This window comes from Leptonotus elevatus, chromosome 20 (assembly GCF_054856555.1).
Source record: "Leptonotus elevatus isolate MCC_2025b chromosome 20, RoL_Lele_1.0, whole genome shotgun sequence".
Taxonomy (NCBI): Eukaryota; Metazoa; Chordata; class Actinopteri; order Syngnathiformes; family Syngnathidae; genus Leptonotus; species Leptonotus elevatus.
The window spans coordinates 11,154,898-11,175,915 of NC_141258.1; the positions used below are offsets into that span (position 1 = coordinate 11,154,898).

Below are 21,018 nucleotides of genomic sequence, written 5' to 3' on the forward strand. Positions count from 1 at the left end.
TGGTTAGACAACATGCCATGTGGACACCTGGCTAACTTATACGCCCAAAACGAGTTTGCAATTTTTCTTTGTATTCTTACGCGTGCTTACGTATCTTAAAGCGGGCTGCGTGGCGCGCAAGAGGCGCTCAGGTCAAATTTCGCTGGCTTTAAAAGCAGGGAGGTGAACTGGAAATCGACTATTTGAAAAGAGGCAGAGGGAAGGAGAGAAAGGGCAAGGCCAAACAGCCAATCAGAGGAATGGTGGGCCGTCTTTGCCTGGGCTCTCCGTGCATCTTATTGTACTTCCTCCTCTGCATCTCACGTCTTGTCTCGGCAGCAGCTAAACAGTATTGACTCCAAAGCTCACCAGGGCCGACATGGAAGTGATCTAAGTGGCTTTTTATCCCCCCCCCACTTTTTTTCTGGTTCTACATGCGCTGCGGGAGAGAGCCAAGCGAGTCTTTCCTCCTGCACCCGATGCACTTGTTGCGCACGGACCCGATGCGCCACTTGAGTCCTTGAAGAGGCAGGACGCGCTGCAACAGGTGCGCACACTGCATCTACTAAATAAAAGCTGAAAAGGTAACATTGCCCAGTATTTGGATGAATCTTTAAATCGTTTAAACGCGACTTTATTTAGGTTTACGCACGACTTTGCGAGTATCACGTGATTATTGATTTATGTGTTAATTGTGCTTTATGTCACTTCCAGGATAAGGCGCAACTTTAGATGTCAATCTGTTGATTATTCGGCAAGAAACCAGGATGCCGGTTCTGACGAGCCCAGACAATGCGAATAAGTTTAAGGAGAAATGGTTGCCGGTGTACCCGGATGAGCAGGTCATCGCATCCGACTCTCCCCCCCTTGATGACAGCCTCACCAGCCTCCACTGGCTGCAGAATTTCTCCATCGTGAGCGCGGACCCGGAGCGCCCAAGCGGGGCCGCGGCACAGGGCTGCTCTTCCTCCTCCTCCTCCTCCTCCTCCTTCCCCTCCTCCCATCAGCACCTTTTTCTCAAACGCTTCCCCAGAGGGGGCACCGACTCCCCTTCCAGCCCCCCTGCCGGGGACACGGCCGCCACCGGGATGCCTCTTTACCTGGGCAGTCCGGTCACCTCCGGCAGCGACTCCACTTTGGCTCTGCGCTACTCCAATTGCGCGTACCAGTCCATCCCGATCCAAGCCAGCCCGCCGGCGGAGGTCGACTACAAGACAAACCCAAAAGTCAAACCTCCGTATTCGTACGCCTCGCTCATCTGCATGGCCATGGAGGCCAGCAAGCAGCCCAAAGTGACTCTGTCCACCATCTACAACTGGATCACGGAGAATTTCTGCTACTACAGACACGCGGAACCCAGCTGGCAGGTAACCGAGAACAGATAACCTTGCTTCTATATTATTGATGAGTCAGATAAATGAGTGTGTGAGCGAGGGAAGAAGAGCAATTGACTCTACTGTCACCATCAGACACCCCATCCTTGTAGGAGGGTGTTGGGGGCAAAACCATTTTGAAATGACACAATTTGTGACTTACATTTTTATCATCAGTGAGGGGCGGAGGAAGCACTTGAGTGTGTTTGCTAATGAGGGCTCCTGAGAGATATCAGCTAAGCATAGATGATCATGTTTTGAAAGTACAATACCAAGCTTCCTGGAAAAGCCTCATTAGGTGCATTTGCTTTCAAACACAAAGAGCAAAACATATACAAATAAATGAAACGCTAATTTAAAACATATTGTAAACATATTTGGACACAAAAATCTCCATGTAAGTGTTTCGGGTGTGAGCTGTGGCTAAAATTAACGTCCGTGAGTGACCTCACTGTGTTTACGTTATATGGCGTTCAATAAATGGTGAAAAGGTGTATTAGTGACTGAGGCTCTCCTTTCCCACATACCAAAGTACAGTGGAACCCTGATTTAACGGACTCCATTAGAGCCAATTTTCTAATTGTTTTTTTGTGGCACTAAAACACCCAATCGACATTAGTAAATTGTTCTGATTCACTGGAAGAAAAGGTGCTTTACATTTACTAAATTTTATTTCGTCAATCGTCGATACATTTTCAAGTAGATGTATAGTGTATTATTACTTACTGTACTCAGATTTTATTCATGATTGTAATGACTTCATTCTTGGGGTGCGGTGTTTAATTTTCATGGTTTAAAAGTAAATACCTGTACAAGAGAGTTTCTTATGGCTTTCAACTATTTTTTCTTTTACACAGATTGCCTTGTTCAATCAATAAAATCATCTGGATCCAGATATATTTTTTAACGTAGTAGTCTTTTTAAAAACGATATCTGGGTCCACATATTGATGATTTTAATTACCCTGTTTTATTTATTTTTTCCTCTATTTAGAGTAAATTTAACTGTTTAGATAAGGACCAAATAGACACAGTTTTAGAGTAGGCGAAGATTTACACTAGGAATAGAGTGAAATCAAGAATTGAAAGAATAACAAATAAAAGTCACTCAAGGGTTGAGGAACGAACTCACAACCTTCATCTTGGGAGACTGCCACACTACCACCTGAGCTATGCCCCTCCTACTGTTTGCTTATCCCCAAGAGATCAAATACATTGTTTTTGGTCACATGGAGTTAGAAAGATTCCAGCTGACATGGGTGATATAATAACACACAGCAAGAGCTGCGTGGCTCAGGGAGTAGATCAGCTATTTCCCAAGCTGAAGGTCTTAAGTTCGTTCCTCCACCCTTGAGGGACTTTTATTTTTTTTATTCCTTCAATTCTTGATTTCACTCTACTTTACTTTTTACTCTCTTCCAAGTGTAAATATTACTCTAAAACAGAGTCTGTTTTGTGCCACTGAAAATTTACTCTACAGAATATACTTGGTAGGGTGTTTTAAAGATAATTTCTTATGGAGTTCTTTTATACAGATTGCCTTGTTTGTCAGTCAATAAAATCATCTGGATCCAGAAATATTTTTTTAAGTAGATATATATTTTTATTAAAAATTATATCTGGATCCAGATATTGATGATTTTAATTAACTGTTTTTTATTTTATTTTTTTTAAACCCTTTGAGTGCGGTGTTCAATTTTCATGGTCTAAAACAGTGGTGTCAAAGTCCGGTCCTCGAGGCCCTGATTCCTGCATGTTTTAGAGATTTCCCACGTTCTCAAAACAGCCGATTCATATTTAAGCTAATCAGCAAGCTCTGCAGGAGCATGCTAATTATCCTGATCATTGAATCAGGTATGTTGGAATCGAAAAACCTCGAAAACATGCAGGACTCAGGCTCTTAAGGACCGGATCTTGACACATGTGCTCTATAAGTTGATGGCTGCACAAGCTAATTTGTTATGGATTTCAACTAATTTTCTTTTATATGAATTTCCTTGTTTATCAGTCAATAAAATCATCTTGATCTAGATATATATAGATTTTTAAATAAATGTACAATCTACTTCAAATGTATCCATGATGTGAGCAGCACAAGCTGGAGTCACGTGGCCAGTCTAAATTGTGGCCAATTCTGGTACTAGCAGACTAACACATACTTTAGAAGAGGCGTTTTTGGTCTTCTTTCTGTTGAATCTTGGGTCCGTTGGTTTCATGTCCGTTAAATCGAGGTTCCACTGTAAATGCATAGACAAATTAAAGTTTAAAGATTATCTATAGAATTGAGGCACTAACGATAAACCTCCGAAAAGGGAAATCCGGGTCCAGAAAGTAAAAGTGACCACTGTACTGATTGTGTCAAATATAATTCCTTTGGGAGAAAAAGTCCCAGGAGGTGTTTGTGTCACACCTCAGCACTCTTCCACTGTCGCTGAAATGTTCCTTCTGTTTTTCGCAGAACTCGATCCGCCACAACCTGTCCCTGAACAAGTGTTTCAAGAAGGTTCCCAGACAGAAGGACGAGCCTGGCAAAGGAGGCTTCTGGCAGATCGATCCTCAGTATGCCGACATGTTTGTCAATGGCATCTTCAAACGCAGGAGGATGTCTGCAAACAACTACAACAATAATAGTGGGGGTGTTCACAGAGAGAGCAAATTGGTTCCAAGTAGCCACAATAGCTGCCCTTACCAAAGCGGCAAGGATATCGGCAGTAAAAGGAAGAACAACAGCAAGGCAACAAGGGCGACCGAGTCCCCTCTTTTGGCGACCGAGGCTCCAAAAGCAGACATCCTGAGGGGGGATTTCGACCTGACGTCCATTTTTGATGACGTCCTGAGCGGGAACTGTAGCACCTTTGAGGATTTGGACCTCAACACGGCGTTGAATTCGCTGGGCTGTGAGATGGAGGTTACCATGCAGGGGAGGCAGCAGTCGGCCGGGCTGGGCCACTGGTGCGGCGCAGGCGACCTCATGGGAACGAGCCAGCACCTGAACCACTCCCAGTCGTCCTACGCCTATCTGGACATGAGCGTCGCCTCGGCCCTCAACATGACGGAGCTGCTTTTGCCGCCGCAGCATCCGCAGCAGCTGGACGGACAAGATCAACTCCTGGAGTGTCATAATCAGCTGCAAAATTTCGAAGAGGCCTCCTCGCTGTTCCAGGAGCAGCCGGAGGAGGTGGTGTCCTGGGAGGAGATTAAGGAGGAGGTGCAGGCTACTCCACTGACTCTGGATCAGAGCTTTGGCCTGTATGAGGGCTTCTTTATGGAGATGCAACCATGGGAACGGGTCGAGGCCTATCTGTGATCATTGACTCCCGGTTCCATTTATATCTGATGAAAGCCTGATTTCCAGTCCAAGGATCAACCTTTTATTGTCTTTGTATTCAAACATAATAGCACCACACATGTTGACTTTTACTTAGCTTCCAGAGGAGACAAATCGCAGTGGTGGGAAAATGAAGCATCATGAAGCTTCACAAAGCACTTTTTTACTCCTCTAGATGGTGCGCTTGGTTTAAATATAAAGACTAGTGCAATGCAAATGGATTCAATTTCCACTACATTTTTAAACCAAAAGTGCCATCTAGAGGAGGAAAAAATATCGCAAGTGTTTCATGAAGCTTCATTTCCAGCCCAAGGATCAACCTTTTATATTGTCTTTGTATTCAAACATAATAGCACCACACATGTTGACTTTTACTTAGCTTCAGAGGAGACAAATTATAGTGGTGGGAAAATTAAGCCTCATGAAGCACAAAAATTCACTCCTCTAGATGGTGCTCTTGGTTTAAATATAAAGGCTAGTGCAATGGGGATGGATAAAATGTTCACTGCATCTTTAAACAAAGTGCCATCTAGAGGAGGAAAAAATATCTCAAGTGTTTCATGAAGCTTCATTTGTCCAGCACTAGCAAATCAAGGTTCAGAAAGTAAAAGCTCCTGTGGCTAAAGCCAAACTGTGGCAGGATTTTTACCTTCTGGACCTGGATTTGATATATCTGCTCAGCTCTCCCAAAAGTAGGGAAAGACTGATACACATTTAGCAGCAATCGTGTGGTCTTTTATCCCACGCTGTGCTGTAGGACATGAAACAGCTTTGATTTGAAAATTGCTAACTCATGAACCAGGTTGAACGTTTAATACATACAGTGAAAGTTTTTCAAGAAACTATACGGAAGAAAATGAAGTGTGGGGTGTTCCATCAAAGTTTAATGGACTGCAGCCATTTTTTGTGTGGACTATAAGCGAACAATGGCAGGACCGGACCACCCAAAACTAAAAAAAAGCACTCTCCATGACTGAACACTGTACGAAAGTGAGAAGATACCAGGATTCTATTTTGCTACATTAGCATTCAACTGGATTTTTTTTTTTAACTAACAGTGCAGTAAAACATCTAAAATGCCATCTCAAATGTCTATGCTGTTTGCCGATGAAAGATGCATTTAACTTTAAAATATATAGTCTGAATTTAGCAGTCAAGTCACCTATGACGTTACTATATATTAATATATTCACTACAGTATATAACAAAGCAGGAACGTTTGCCACTCTTCTACACTCTAAAGGGTTGCAGATGTAAAATGAATTGCCTTGTTTGTCAGTCAAACATTATGCACTTTGATAGGCAGCAGATCTAGATGTCTAATATTCAGGATGTTACCATTTATTTCCCCTGGTATTCAGTTGAAGTTAGGTTTACTGAATGCAACTCTTAAGGGCCTGATTTACTAAGATGAATTAATTGTGTGTTTGCTATCGGAGATTTTGTGCGTGGTTTTGATATCTTTACGAATATCCCAAGTTCCAAGTGATGGAATTGGAAGTGTCAGTGGAAACACATTACAGCATTACAGAAAAGCAATCACTATGATGATTTACGGGAAGCCCATGCATTGTTTGATCTAACTCTCCGCAAGTGCGTAGAAATAGTACGCACAAGTAACCAAACTAGTGATGGACAAAATGTAGCTTCATGAAGCTTTTTGTGATATTTTTTGACTCCTCTAGATGGCTCTCCTTTGGTTAAAATATGCAGTGGAATTTTAGTCAATTTCCATTGCCTTTATCTTTAAACCAAGAGAACCATCTAGAGGAGTCAAAAATATTGCAAGTGCTTCATGAAGCTTCATTTTCCCCATCACTAATCCAAACATTAACATTGCATTTAAAACTTGGGAGAGAACACCTGGAAAACTGACCTGGGAGAGTTCAGGACCAATTACTAAAAATGATTGTCCGTTAGATCGACTAAGATTTGGCATGACTCCTTCTTGTGAAGTCATGCATATCAGTATATTCTGTAGAGTTGCTGAATAGACGATATGTCGCACTAATTATTTTTGGCATGTTTTCTCCCGCAGCCTCAATTGGCAAGACACAATCCTGGTTGTGTCCAGTTAGTAGTTAAGTTAGTAGTAAATCAGGCCCTAGTTGTCATTAGACTATTGCAATAATGGATAAAAAAAAATCTTGTATATAAATGAACTACAGTTGCATATAATTTGCATGTGTTAATTATATTTCGCCAAATTCTTTTGATAAAAACATATGCAGGTCATTGGTTGATTCACAGTTCTTGTCACTGGGTGATACTGTTTCTTTAGTTTGATCTTTTATTTTATTTTATAATTTGGGTTTGTCTTATGAACTCTTTAATCACATCGTTTTGAACATGTATGAGAATAATAATGCTGTTGGATTGAGATCGACAGACTAGTTAGGCTATAGAACCTCAACACGAAAAGGCCATTGATGTATGGATCAATTCTTCTTTACTCTTACAATGTTGTTTCCTTTGTACTTTTTTAAAAGAGCTGTTTGAACATGCAACCATGCTTCGATGCAATACATGGTGTCAATTAAAGAAAATGAGAATGCAAAGGTGTCCTTGCCTTGTGAAATATACCCATGAAATGTCAGGTGACTATGTGGGGCTCATCTCATTTCTCTATTTGCAACTTGCTAGGTCCTCTGTTTACATGCTAGCAACTACCACCAGAATTTATTTCGTGGACATGAGCTTGACAGCAGCTTCACTAGCTCTTCTATCTCTTCTCATTACTTTATGTGTAGTCTTTAAGTGTTTGTTTTCATGTGGCTTGACTCAACGTTAGCTAATAGCTATTAGCTTGTAGTAACGGATACCAATTAAATCATATCTAGTGCTCCAGACTACCTCTAAATGTTATCATTCTGCATCTACTTGCTCATGTGCGATCAGTAAATTTGTGATTAAAAAGTTTGTTGCTGACAAACTTCTGCTTCAAACTTAAGTCCAGCTGCTGGCAAAGATGACTGTTTTTTAACTGACATTAACTTCAAAAGAAGAGAGAAAAACACCAAAGGAGGAGGCAGGTTGGTGGCGAATGGCCATTGTGATTGGCTAATGTGTGAAAAGAGTGTTACCACGCCAATTTACAGGTTTCACTTAACTCTTGTAAACAATGAACAATGGCAAAGAGTACTTACTGTATCAATGCTGACTTCCTCCCCAGTAAAAGAGTGCCAGAGAAGACAAATCCCGAGGAAATTGTCATTGCTGAAAAAAAGGCAGGAAATTCTCTTTTTGGGATTATTGCAGGGAGACAAATTCAATGAAAATTGGAAAAAATATTGTCTGAAAATTCTGCTGTTGATAGCCACAACATGACATTTAAAATGCACACATTTCCAGAACATTACTCAACACATAATATACTGTCAGGAACACATTAAAGTAAACATAAACAACTTCTAAAGACAGACTCAAATACAACTTGTATTCAGATATGACTTTAGATCACCCCTGGCTACCACATGGCTTTGCCACCGATGTTGATTGGTTCAGTTGCTGCTCCCTCTAAATTGGGGCAAAATGGAGGAATATAAATAGCACCGCATCGGCCCCAAAATATGACAGCCCACTAGACCAGTCTAGACGCGCCCGCCAACTTGTTGAAGAGGAAACATGAACAGGAACACTGACTCAGTTTTGAAAGTTTTATTCAACAGTTGTATTTTACAGGAAATGAATCGTACTCAAGGATTAACGAACACTATTAGAACAGTATTTTAATGAAATATAGTATGTACTTGATTATTTTACATGAATTCCAAGATTTTACTCAAGTAAATATCTGTTACAATTAGAGCTGTAAACGTTTAAAAATTTTAATCAGATTAATCACATTTTAGAATTTTTGATTAATCACGATTAATCGCTTAACTAAAGAGTTTTTTTATCAACATATTTTGCCCGCCAAATTTGAAGAGCACCTGTTACGTGGTCATGCTTTCGAACATTGTTATGAGGACATCTTCAACTTTTTTTTTATCAACTGCGCATGCTCATCCTCCTCTTTTTCTAATGAGTTAATTACTTGCATAATAATAATAAAGAAAAAAAAGACCCCAATAGTTTGACGAACAAATATTCTGAATGTCATATGCAAACATTTATTAAACGCTTTACTTTAATGCATGTAGTTATGTTTAATGCTCAAACAACCTGTGCTCCCCTTAACGTAACCATCCGCTGTCAACTAAAGGATCATCTGCGGTCAAAATTAATAGTATGATTAATCTGCGTTAATACGCGATTAATGCAATGTTTTTTTTTGTGATTAATCAATGAGTTAACACTTTCATTTTGACAGCACTAGTTACGAGTTTCATAGAAAATAGTTTTAAAATGCTTTTAATCGCGATTAATTACAGGACACTGTGCGATTAATTAGTTAAAAAGATTTAATGACTTCACAGCACCATTTTAAAATATTTTTTAATTTGCTAAATTGTTTTTAATCTCATTCAGTCTAAATTAATAGTGTGATTAATCGGCATTATTACATGATTAATGCAATGATTTATTTTGTGATTAATCAATGAGTTAACACTTATAAGGCAAATAGTCGAAAAATGCGATTAATTGCGATTAATTATGGGACACTGCGATTAATTAGTTAAAAAGATTTAATCGCTTCACAGCACAATTTTTTCCCTTTAAAAAACATTGTTTTGCTCAATTGTTTTTAATCCCATTCAGTCGAAATGTAAATTTATGTGAACCCGATCCAAAAACATTGAGGACCACTGTATTGTCCTCGACAAATATCAATTACATCATCAGCGAATCGACTTCAACTCAACTATCATCACGTGGTAGTCGATTACAAAAAAAAAATAAAAATCTTGAATCGTTTGACCGTTAGCCATCAGCAGGTTGCAACGGACTAGAAGAGTGACTGGAAGAGTATCAAACACCTGTTGTGAATTTTGCTGAAGGTCTAATGAAGTTCACCACCTTAAAGCTGAGTATTTTATTATTTTTGTGAGTAGGGTATGTTTGAATTTGTTCAGATATAAGAGTTTTTCAAGCTGGTCCACTGAAGTAGGTGATTCAAGGTTGCCATGGCATGATGTATGCTATTCTTGTTATAAGCCATCAACCTGATTTGGGAAGCACCATTACAAGGTGAATGATTACATATTGTTGCTTTAAGTAGATTCAAACTTTATGAAGTGTGCTTCACTATTCGGGAGACAGATCGCTCTATTAAGCATGGCAAATTATGGTCAGTAATGATGGTAATTATCCATTTGCAATTTGCTGGGGGAAAATTGCTTTATTATATTCTTCCCCTCCATTTCATTCCATCTTTTGTCTATCAGGTCGCCCAGTAATGCGTCATTCCTGTTGGAATAGCTCTCCCGAAGCGACCACCTCTTCCCAAGCCGCGTTATACGAAAATGCGCTTTTCCACCCCAAATCTCTTTTTAATTGAAATTGCTGGCTGGCCTGCGGCTCCCGGTGGCGGCAGGTCATGTGTGGAGATCTCCAGGAATGGGTGGAATAATTCAGATTCCTCGAAACAGCATGGCACGACTACAGTCGGATTCAAGTTCTCAGCGTGAGTGTGCGCAATAACCAGCTGATACTGTGGCAGCTCATTCCAAGCGAGGAATAATGTCACGATCGAGATGAGAGGCTGAAAAAGTCAAGCGCTAATTTCCCCCCATTTTCACCGTCTGTGTCCCGTGTGCCGTTTCATTACACACCCGGAATATTTGTGTAGCGCCGCGGGTTTCTTTGTCCGAGCCCCTTGCTGATGTGTGTGTACTCGGCGGCTGCGGGGGCCCCGTGGTGGCCCAGATAACACTATCTCTGTGGAGCCAGAGCCCCGTGGTTCTATTCACGAGGCCATTGGATGAGAGGCCGGGACTGCCCAGCACGCGGACTTTGCTCAAAAAAGGAGAAACAAGCTGGGCCATCGCTGCCGGCTTTTAATGGCTTATAACCTCCAGCCCATGTGTGTGTGTGTGTGTGTGTGTTTGTGTGTTGGTCACAGAGGTGGGAAAAGGCAGAAAGAGAGCAGAAGATGGAATATGCGGTCGTTTATTGCCATCATGGCACCCTCTGGACCGAGCCTGATTAGAGTCACACATAAACAGAGTCAGCCAGCTTTGCTAAAGAAGAGCCCCTCTCAATGTGACATGTTGACAGAGGCTTCAATTCCCTATTTATTGGGGATAGCCAAAGAGCCATTCAAGGGGAGGAGCAGATAAGACACATGATGGGGGTCCCTCTCTAATTAGACCCCTTATTGCGGCACAAAGCTAGGACTGCTGGTGAGAAAATGTCCAAAGTCTGTTTTATAGCCTTGGCGTATCCTCTGAGCGCCATCGATTACAGGCAGATACATGCTAGATTGCAGATAAATGGCATTTCCTGAATGGCGCATGAACTCATAAAATCCCTTGTCTTTTTCATTCATCACAAAAAGAACCTTGCAGGTAACCTTAACCTCTTTGAGCCAGTGGGAAATTGTCATCCAGCTCTTGTTTCCAAGCTCTCATCACATATTGATAAAGGAAAAGACTGGAATGACATTCAACAGTCGGGCTATCCATTATTGGCAGAAGAGGAGGGACTTCGCCGGGAAGCACAATTTCAAAGTCTGTTTTGTTTAGGCATGTAATGCTAACGAGTGTACAGTCTCCAGATAAACCCATTACTCCTGTTTGTACCTGCTTTTTGGAGCAATTATTGCACAAATAGATCCTATCATTTTAAAATCGAAAACGCTGAAAATCTAAACCGTTAGAAATGACGCAATGAAAAGTACCCAGTGAACAGCTTAATAACAGTGACTACGTTTACAGGCAATCAATAAGCCTTTCAAAACCCGAATATTGGCAATGTGCAAAAACTTGAACATAACCCGTGGGTTTCTATTTGGTCATATAAACACAATTAGGGTACCTCCTTTGACCCGAACTTTGGTTTGTGTTCTGCGCATGCTCTATTCTTGGTCTTTTGAGTACAGGAACTACTTGTATGCGCGGCGGCCATCTTACGTTGTCGTTCGCCTAACTTGAATACGCTGATTTCACGTAATGTTCTTCTGCCTGCATAACAAATTAAAAAATAGGTTGACTAAAAATGTCTGCCTCAAAGCTACGCCGGCTACAGATCTTTTTTTTTTGCAGAAGCACGCATTTGATAGGAAGTTATTGAGCTCAACAGGCAGCTCCACTCATTTACTCATGGATTGTTGTTGAAGCATCATTTGTAAGTGGCTTTAAAAAAAACATTACATGTGTAATGTAGATATAATAATGTATGTGTGAACTAACTGGTAGTTAGTGTTTGTTTACCTTAAATGTAATCGCTAGCGCGCTAATGCTAATCGCGCTAATGCTAATCGCGATTGCTAACCCTTTAGCTTAAGCTAATGTAACACTAGATCTTGGGGAAGACGAGAGTGTACCGCTGATCACTCATAGGATAATTGATTTTAAAATAGAATCATGAATAAAAATTTATTTTATTGACCGTAGTAGTTAAAAGCGGAATTGATGTCTGTTTGCGTAGTAATGGCATCATTGTTCATGCGTCGAGGTTTTGATCGCCCCATGTGCTGTATGCGGGAGTAACTCGTTATCCCGAATGTTTCAAAAAACTGAATTTTGACCTTAACCCAAATATTGACTGCATGTGAATGTAGTCAGTGTAAATGTATTGTTCCCTTAAAATAACTCACAATACAGACCTTAATAGCTAAAATCCCGACAACAAAAGTGAGTACACCCCTAAGTGAAAATGCCGAAAATATCAATATTTTTTGTGGTCGTTATTATTTTCCAGTACTGCTTTAACTCTCTAGGGCAATCCATTGGAATTGGACCAAAATGTAATCTAATTTTTCGACTTCATATTGAGTATGATTTAAACCAAGCACTCATTAAGATAGTTATTTGGGTTTCCTGTGATCATCCATGTAATCAATTATGTCATCTGTTGTTCTGGGTAGCAAATTTACTGTACTTATTAATTCGCTGCTCTATTGTTGTTGTAATTTAATTATGATACATTCTATGCAACACAAGACTTTTTGCAACACACTTAAAAAAAAAAAATTCTAGTGTTTTCAGCTTTCACAATGCTGCTTTGTTCAAGTCTATTTTGAAAAGAGTAAAGAATTTGTATATAATATCCCACCCTACATATGGTTATTTGGAAAAGGAAGCAAAAGGGAGACGATGACTCATGTGGTCTTCGAGAGCCACAGGACAAAATGTGCACATGCTCGTGTTTACAGAAAACAAGAAGCAGCTAATTGAAGTAGAGTAGCTCTCAACAGAAGGTAGGGTATAGACAGCTTTAGAGCGGGGGGAGGGTTCATTTCTCTGAATTAAGCAACAGCTAATGAAATCTGGGTTTCCAGTTTGTCAATAAACCCAAACAAAAACCCTCCAGATTTAGTTTCAGTTTTGATGTGCTAATTTGATTCATTCGCCGCACGTCCAGCGCACAAATGCACGTGTGCAAATGAGCACAAACAAAACTGCACACAGATGGCAATTAGCCACAAGTGTGGGGGATCTTTAAGCGTAAATAGGCTCAGTTCATCTTTAGCCTTTTTGGGCTCTGGATCATGGATGTTTTCTCCTATTGTTTAAATCAGTCAGTGCTATGTGTGGATTCGGAATTAGATGTTCAATGAGGAGCACACCTCACCCCACTAATCAGTTTATCAATTGTGAATCAAATTAATTCATCAAATTTGAGTGTTGGCTTCAACTCTTAGCGGACAGCCAAATAAATGGTATTACCAGTAATTACGACGGTGTATTAGGGCCATGCAAAAAAATAAAAATAAAAAATAAAATAAAATAAAAAATATATATATATATTTTTAAATATATATATATGTATATATATATATAAGAAAAAACTCACAAATTTACACCAAAAAAAAGAGTGCAGTTCTGTGACATTATAAAGTAGGAAATTTGCGCGAAACCCCGAAACCCCCACCCCCCCTCCCTCGGCTTATTAGGACCACGTAAAAATAAAAATAAAAATTTGAGATGAGGGGTAATACTCTGAGAAAAAACTCACAAATTTGTGAGAAAAAAATTTGAAGATTGTTGACATTATAAAATGGCCAATTTAGGAGAAAAAAACCTCACAACTTAACAGAAAAAAAACCTTGCAGTTTTGTGACATTATAAAGTAGCAAAATTGCGGCAAAAAATAAATCAGAAATTTATGAGAAATAAACTTGCAGATTTGTGCCATTCTAAAGCGCCAAATTTGCGCGAAAAAAAAGCCATATTAGGACCACGTAAAAAATAAATAAATTTGGAGATGGAGGTAATACTCTGAGAAAAAAACTCACAAATTTACGAGAAAAAAACTTGCAATTTGTGAATTTATAAAGTGTCACATTTGTGAGAAAAGACACACATTTACAAGAAAAAAACTCGCAAATTTGTGACATTATAAAGTGGCAAATTTGTGAGGAAAAAACAACACAAATTTATGGGAAAAAACTTGCAGAATTGTGACATTATAAAATGGCAAATTTGGGAGAGAAAAAACTCACAAATTTACAGAAAAAATACAGAGAAATAAACTCGGGCCACGTAAAATAAAACCAAATTTAGAGATGGGGGTAGTAATATTCTGAGAAAAAACTTGGAGTAATGTCACAAATCTGCGAGTTTTATTTCTCATCAATTTATGAGTTTTTTCCCTCTGATTATTACACCACCTCTAAAAATATATTTATTTGTGTCCCTAATACATAGCTATGTATGAATTTGTGAAATGGTCATATTTTATATGTTCACTTCCTGTCGATGGCAGTAGTCTCAATACTTTTGTCCATGTGGTGTTTTTCCATTAGTCCTGCGTTGCTTTCCAAGGACTTCCAGGGCAGTCTAGTGGAAAACCTTCTGAGCAGTGAACATAGATTGTAATTCATGCATATTGTGGAATTAGGCTTCATTTGACTGTGAACAGCGCCCACTCCATTGTGTTGTGCATGTGGGGGCAGCCTCTTGTTGTTGTTGTGTTGGCAAGATGACAGGTGTCGCGTGTTATCATCACCGCTGTACGGTATTGTACTGATGATATTGTGTTGTGTTTCGGATGAAATCAAATCACTATATGACATTGCATCTCATTGTAATGCTCTTAATGCAATATGTTATGCTTTTCTTGCCTCAATAACCATGTTGCTTCATATTGCAATTGCAAATACACTGGCCATGTTTTTTTTCTTCTCTTGTTCCCCTGAATCTAATTTTCCAGACGTCCCATTTTAAATCTTTTTAAATCCATTTCCCCCATTGAATTTTTTAAAAATGGCATTAATACATTAAAAAATATATATATTTTATTGTAAAATATACATTAATTTTTTTTAATTTTTTTTAATTTTTAAAATTATTATTTTTATTATTTGTCATTTTTAAATTTTGTGGGATTTTGAAGGTGTATTTTTCCAGAAAATATTGTCACATTCTAAACTGTATCGTTTCAGGGGCACTTTACTTCGGAGGTTCCATTATAGGGCATCACGGTGTGTCTGCTTCACATTTCGGAAATTCAAGGTTTGAATCTTGACTTTGGCCTTTCTTAGAGTTAATATGTCTCCTGGCTACCACCACATTAAAAAAAACAATTAGGTTAATTGAAGAGTCTTAATTGTCCTTAGGTATGAACGAGAGTTTGATTGGTTGTTTGTCTATACAGAACGTGCCCTGTGATTGGCTGACAACCAGTCGACGGTGTACACGTTCTCACAAACAAAAGTCAGCAGAACAGTCTCCAGCTGACCTATGACCCTAATGAGGATAAGTGCTATAGAAAATGGATGGCTTGAAAGTTCTTACTTCCACTGATAGAGCAGTTAAAAAAAAAATCTTATTTGGGAGACCGGGGATAGTTGTATGACGGGTAAGTTGTCACATTGCAATTTTCTTGTCCACCAGAGGGTGCAACAAAAAAGTAGAATACTAGTTTTATTTGTATAAATGGTCAGGGGTTGTGTACTGTCTGAGAAGAGAATAGCACATTGTGAGCCGGGATGAGTGCCAGTTGTCTGTTTTGCACAACCCAAAGTTAAAAAAAAATTCAACCTCAGATATTTTGAAACAGGCGTCGTACATAGACGAATTCTTGCAGCAAATCATGTGGACTCATTACAGGAGAGATTCGGGCATCTTGTCATGCCTCAGTCACTGCTCTGTTTTAAGCTAATTTAGCAAGTATTAGCCAACATGGTAGTTTGCGGCAACTGTTGTCACATATGCAAAGAATGGGACAATGAAAATTGCACCTCTGGCAACTCTGTTTAGGTATGCCAGAATTGTTCTTCAGATGATGAGTCTGAAGAGTGAGTAAAATTAGTTTGCCAGGTTTGGTTTCATTGTTTAAAAATAGATTTTCCAGTTGTTGGAACTACAGTATGCCCACATGTCAGGACTGGTTTAAGTTTCATGATGAACCATTCATCCACTAACCAAAATGCTTTATTTGTTTAAATTGAATAGAATTTCACATTTTCAGTTTAAGAGAAGAAAAACAGGCATTTGAAGCTGAGAGCTATGGCCTACATGCCTGCAGCTCCTAAGGACTTTAATCTATTTCATACTATTTTATGTTAAAGTTTGCTCAATGACTATGGTAAATTGTCAAAATCAATGATAAACTATTTATCTGGCTGTAAAAAAAAACTAACACACAAAAACCCAGGAGACCATGGATAATTTTGTCCTTGTTTTATTAGTTGCAAAATCCAGTGTGACATCTTACCCTATTAGGTGTGACAACTTACCCATTGGTGGGGCAACATGTCACATGTTCACTGCCTCTATTTGATGGCTTATAACTCTGCGCTGACACAAAGTATGAAAATGACATCAATGCAAAAACTATACCTAAGATTTTGGTCTTTCATCTGGTATACATTTTGTTTATATATAATGTATTGATTCCAAGAAATATATACAAGTACAAAAAGTGATACAACTAGCCCCGGTCTCCCCTAAATGTCCTTAAGGGGCGTGGCCTAGTGAGTGATGTCAAGAACATAGCTGGTCGTGTGGGTGTCTGGACGTGAGTTTTGGCCTACTGCAGTACTTGTAAGGATTCTTATTTTGTATTTGCGTGTTTGACTGCTTGTGCACTGTCACTCTTTATCACTTCAACCAAGCCAAGGTACCACTGTATCTTCTTGTTTTAGTGTGGAATACCTCTTATATCAGTTCATCCAAGTTGGGGAAAACAAACCCTAAAAGTGTCTTCATTTACTTCCTGGCATTTACGCTTGATAGACCTGGTCTAAGATTAAGCCTTGAATTACCTTCAATTTGCAGGCACCACTTGAACATTAAAATGTCCAAGGACTTTCCAAACTAACAACCCTGTTCCCGTAATATTTGGATTCAAAATCCTCAGTTTATAAAGCAATGTGTACGTTTCGGAATATATGGGTCGTATTTTGTTGTCCGCCGATCGGCAACTGAAAGACATTCCTGTCCCGTGTCTTTGGTCTCTGTGGTCGCAAGGGGAGCGGCTGATTGTCCAGCAGGCAGACAGGAGGAGGGCACACAGCTGCCACAAGCACACACACAAACACACAGATACAATTGCACACTGCCTTTTGAGGTACAACAATCCCAGCAAGTGGATGGAGCAACAGGGCAGTGTGTCAGGAGGGTGAGTGTGTCAAAAGCGAGGCAGGCCAATGCTGGAACTCTGCCACTCACACAGCGTCACTATCGGTGCCAGGCAGCAGAGAAAAAACGTTGTCCAGTAGGAGTACTTTTCGACTGTAGCGATAAAGTTCGTGGTGTGAGTACGGTAAGTTCTTCGGGCTCAAGCTTTGGGAGCTTGTAAAGATTTTGCCCTGAAGTGACTGAATATTCTCCATCTCTGAGGTCCAACACAATCTGTTCTGTGATGCAAGTTGACCTCCAGTTGGTTCAGATTTGGAATCAGTTTTTTCCCTATTTGAAGAGCCAAATAGGGTCTAGTAACGCCCAAAGAAGGAGCTTAGCACAAGATCAGTTTCCTATTGATAATCTTTCAGCTGTTTAATGAGAAGAATTCAAACGACGTATCCTGAACAGCGACATTTACTAATGTCTGTAGATTCTTTGGAAGTGTCTCATTCTCAGAAATATTGGTAGAATTCCAAATTTTATGACCCAATAGCTGTTCGACTCAAGAGAGTTGGTTGCCCCTCGATAGCAGATGTGTCAAATCCAGGTCCAGAAAATAAAAACCCTGCCAGAGTTTGGCTTCAGCCACAGGTGCTTTTCCTCAACCGGTGGCCTGTTGAACCGTGGCAGGGTTTTTACTCTCTGGGCCTTGATTTGACACCTCTGGTAGTCAACACGTGACTTGAAACAGAACGATAACAAACTAGGAAGCAGCCTAAAATGTTTGCTGTTGTCAGACACAAACAGAGGATCGACTGGTTCTGTTGAGTGTTTGTATCCCGTGTCTCACAGGGTAATCTTCAAAATGGAAACGTCAAGGAGAAGAGTTTGCAACTGCAATGTGGTAGCCAGATAAGCTAACAATTACCCTAGCTTCTTCTATTTCCACCTATACTAATACCAAAGGTGGGCATTCGGTCAATACTGACTTTCGCTGAGGCATGACAGATTGACGATTACAATTTGATTCAGCTCGAAATATTAACAGATTGACGATGACGGAAGGACTGTTGACGATTAATGAATGACGGATGCTCAAAATTCATTGACACACCCACTAATGCCTGAGGTGGCTCCCGGAGTTCATTTACCCCATACCTGTGGCTAAAGTCAAATTGTGAGTTTTCACTTTCTGGACCTTGATTTGCTACTTCTGACTGATGTGTTTTCTTTTTCTTTGTAAAGAACCGTGCTGGCTCTTACAGGTCAGTCTTAGTACTATGACAGTCGTCTGGTTTGTGTTTGCCACTTTTGGGGTCTTTGTCCAACACCAGTTCATGGACTGTGCCTCAAGAAGCAGTGGTGTCCAAACTCGGTCTTTGAGGGCCGGTAGTCCTGCAGGTTTTGGATGTTTCTCTTCTCCAACACAGCTGAAGCTCATCATCAAACCTGATAACGATCCTGTTGATTGGAACGGGTACGTTGGAGCAGGGAAACATCCAAAACCTGCAGGACTCCGGCCCTCCAGGACCGAGCTTGGACACCCATGCTCAAAAGTATCATTTTTGTACCTAATATGGATTGGCTCTCAACTCCAAATCAAGCCATCAGCCAAACCTAAAAATCTTTCACAAGGCCACTAATGAAAGATCTCCAAAGTCAAGGATATTGCAAAGAACTTTAGATAAAATATGTGAGTTTGAACTAAATGCATGTGTGTATGAGTGACAACAATCCAGCCATCCATGCTAGGTTGTGCAGGTGTGTATCCTTCCACCCCCGTGTATTATCCAAGACCTCTTAAAGTCGATGTATTACCACCCCCTCCTTCACACATCACACACAAACCGTTCTTCCATTCTTCTCGCAATGTCTGCACACTACTGAGGGCTCTTATTTGATTAGCTGCGATTTGCTTTGTGAAGCACTGAAGCACCGGGGGAGCTATACAGCGCACACGCACACACTTTTGACAGACATGTCGTCGGGTAGGTTCAGACACACAAGATTTATGCAGATATGCATTTATGCATTCTAATCTAGCTTTTCCTTCAGATGGGTCTACCTGCAATAGTGTCTCATGGAAGACTTCATGATGGGCACACAATGGTGCTCTGACTGTAATAGAGCCGTTGCTTTACCTAACGGCGACTCACAACCACACCTGCTTGATGGCCATGACATGACATGACCTCACTATGCTATCAGGAAGTCACCTCTAATTACGCAAGGATGACAGTGACGCGACACCCTATCTGCCAAGTCTTGATCACTCTAACCACGCACCTTTCAATAATGAATACGCCTATGTGTCTGTGTGTGTCTAGTGTGTGAAAATGACACCCCAAAAACCTTCTGATTCACTGAGGTGGATGGTTGACAAATGTGTTTAGTTATTTATCATGCCAAATCAAGAAAAGAAGGTGACCCTAGTGCTGTTGTACTTTTTGACGTTTTTACAGAGTCCACGACAGTGATGGGTCAAGTGCAGATGTCGAATTTCATATGTGTGTGTGTACATGACGAGTAAAGATGATTAAGTTCTATTCTACATAAATACTAGCTTGTCCTTATGATCCCGTAAAACGTCATCAGTCACAACTACGTCCTGCTTTTGCACCTAAGAGTCATGGGAAATGTAGTCCTACTATCAACGCAAGCTGAGCTTTCTAGCGGTACATTTCCACTGTAACAATGTGTGACCGGCGCGAGGTGAACGACACAGCCAGCTTCCAACAGTTAAAGTTAAAGTACCACTGATTGTCACACCCATTTGACCCATCCCTTGAGGGAGCGGTGAGCAGCAGCAGGGACCACGCGCGGGAATCATTTGGTGATCTAACCCCCCCCCCCAATTCTAACCCTTAACGCTGAGTGTTAAGCAATGGGTCCCATTTTTATAGTATTTGGTATGACCCGACCAGGGATTGAACCCACAACCTCACAGTCTCAGGGTGGACACTCTACCACTAGATCACTGAGCTGGTTAGCTGTCAGGACTGAACAAAAAAAGGTTGGATAATGGTGAGTGAACTACACTGACTTAGTTAGCGCTGTTAAAGAGTCAAACAAGATAGCATTGAGCATTAGCGAGTAATGCGCATGTCGGCAGTAAGTACACAGTGGTTCCAATTACAAAGACTGTCATTCTTGAGTACGTTCCTAAGAAGACCATTCTTCAAGTTCTTCAGAAAACCGTACTTGCCGAGTTTACATGTAGTATGCATTCTTGGTATTGAGAAACAGCTAGCTAGCTAGATACTGCAGATAGAAGAAAAGTAGAACGATACAAAAATAACTAGCTAGCTAGCTAGCTAGCTAGAGAGAATGTGGGAGGAAGCTGAAATGTAAATGCAAACTCCACACAAAAATTTAAACCTGAGACCTCTCGACTGGAAAGCAGATGTGCTAACCATAACCTCTATTCCACTTTTTTACTCTTCAGTTTCTGCTGATATCAAAATGGTTGAGGAAAGTACTCATGCTTGTAAGTTCTTGTCCCCTTTTATCATTTTACGGAAAGAGACTGTACGCCCTCGATTACGGTCTACTTGTCGAGTTCATGTGACAGTACTCGCCATTTTTGATATTGAAAAACGGCTTGATGAAGTGATAGATACTAGCTAGCTAGGTAGCTCGATAGAGGATAGATAGAAAGATACTAGATAACTAGCTAGCTAGCTATAGGCAGAATGTGGTCAAGAAGATAATGAAAAGTCAGCACA

At 40.2% G+C, this 21,018-nt stretch overlaps 1 protein-coding gene across 4 annotated transcripts in view; it reads left to right on the forward strand.

Moving 5' to 3' along the window:
* foxj1b (forkhead box J1b) overlaps positions 1-7,243 on the forward strand; it is a 44,273-nt gene extending 37,030 nt beyond the window's left edge. For 3 of the 4 annotated variants that reach the window (XM_086063717.1, XM_086063715.1, XM_086063718.1), the window contains 3 exons: positions 428-563; positions 694-1,346; positions 3,810-7,243. In XM_086063717.1, the coding sequence (XP_085919843.1) occupies positions 747-1,346; positions 3,810-4,658 (1,449 nt within the window). In that variant the 5' untranslated portion in view covers positions 428-563; positions 694-746 and the 3' untranslated portion in view covers positions 4,659-7,243. The remainder of the gene's footprint in view (positions 1-427; positions 564-693; positions 1,347-3,809) is intronic. The other variant, XM_086063716.1, reaches the window with a different exon arrangement.
* The last annotated feature ends 13,775 nt before the right edge of the window (positions 7,244-21,018 follow it).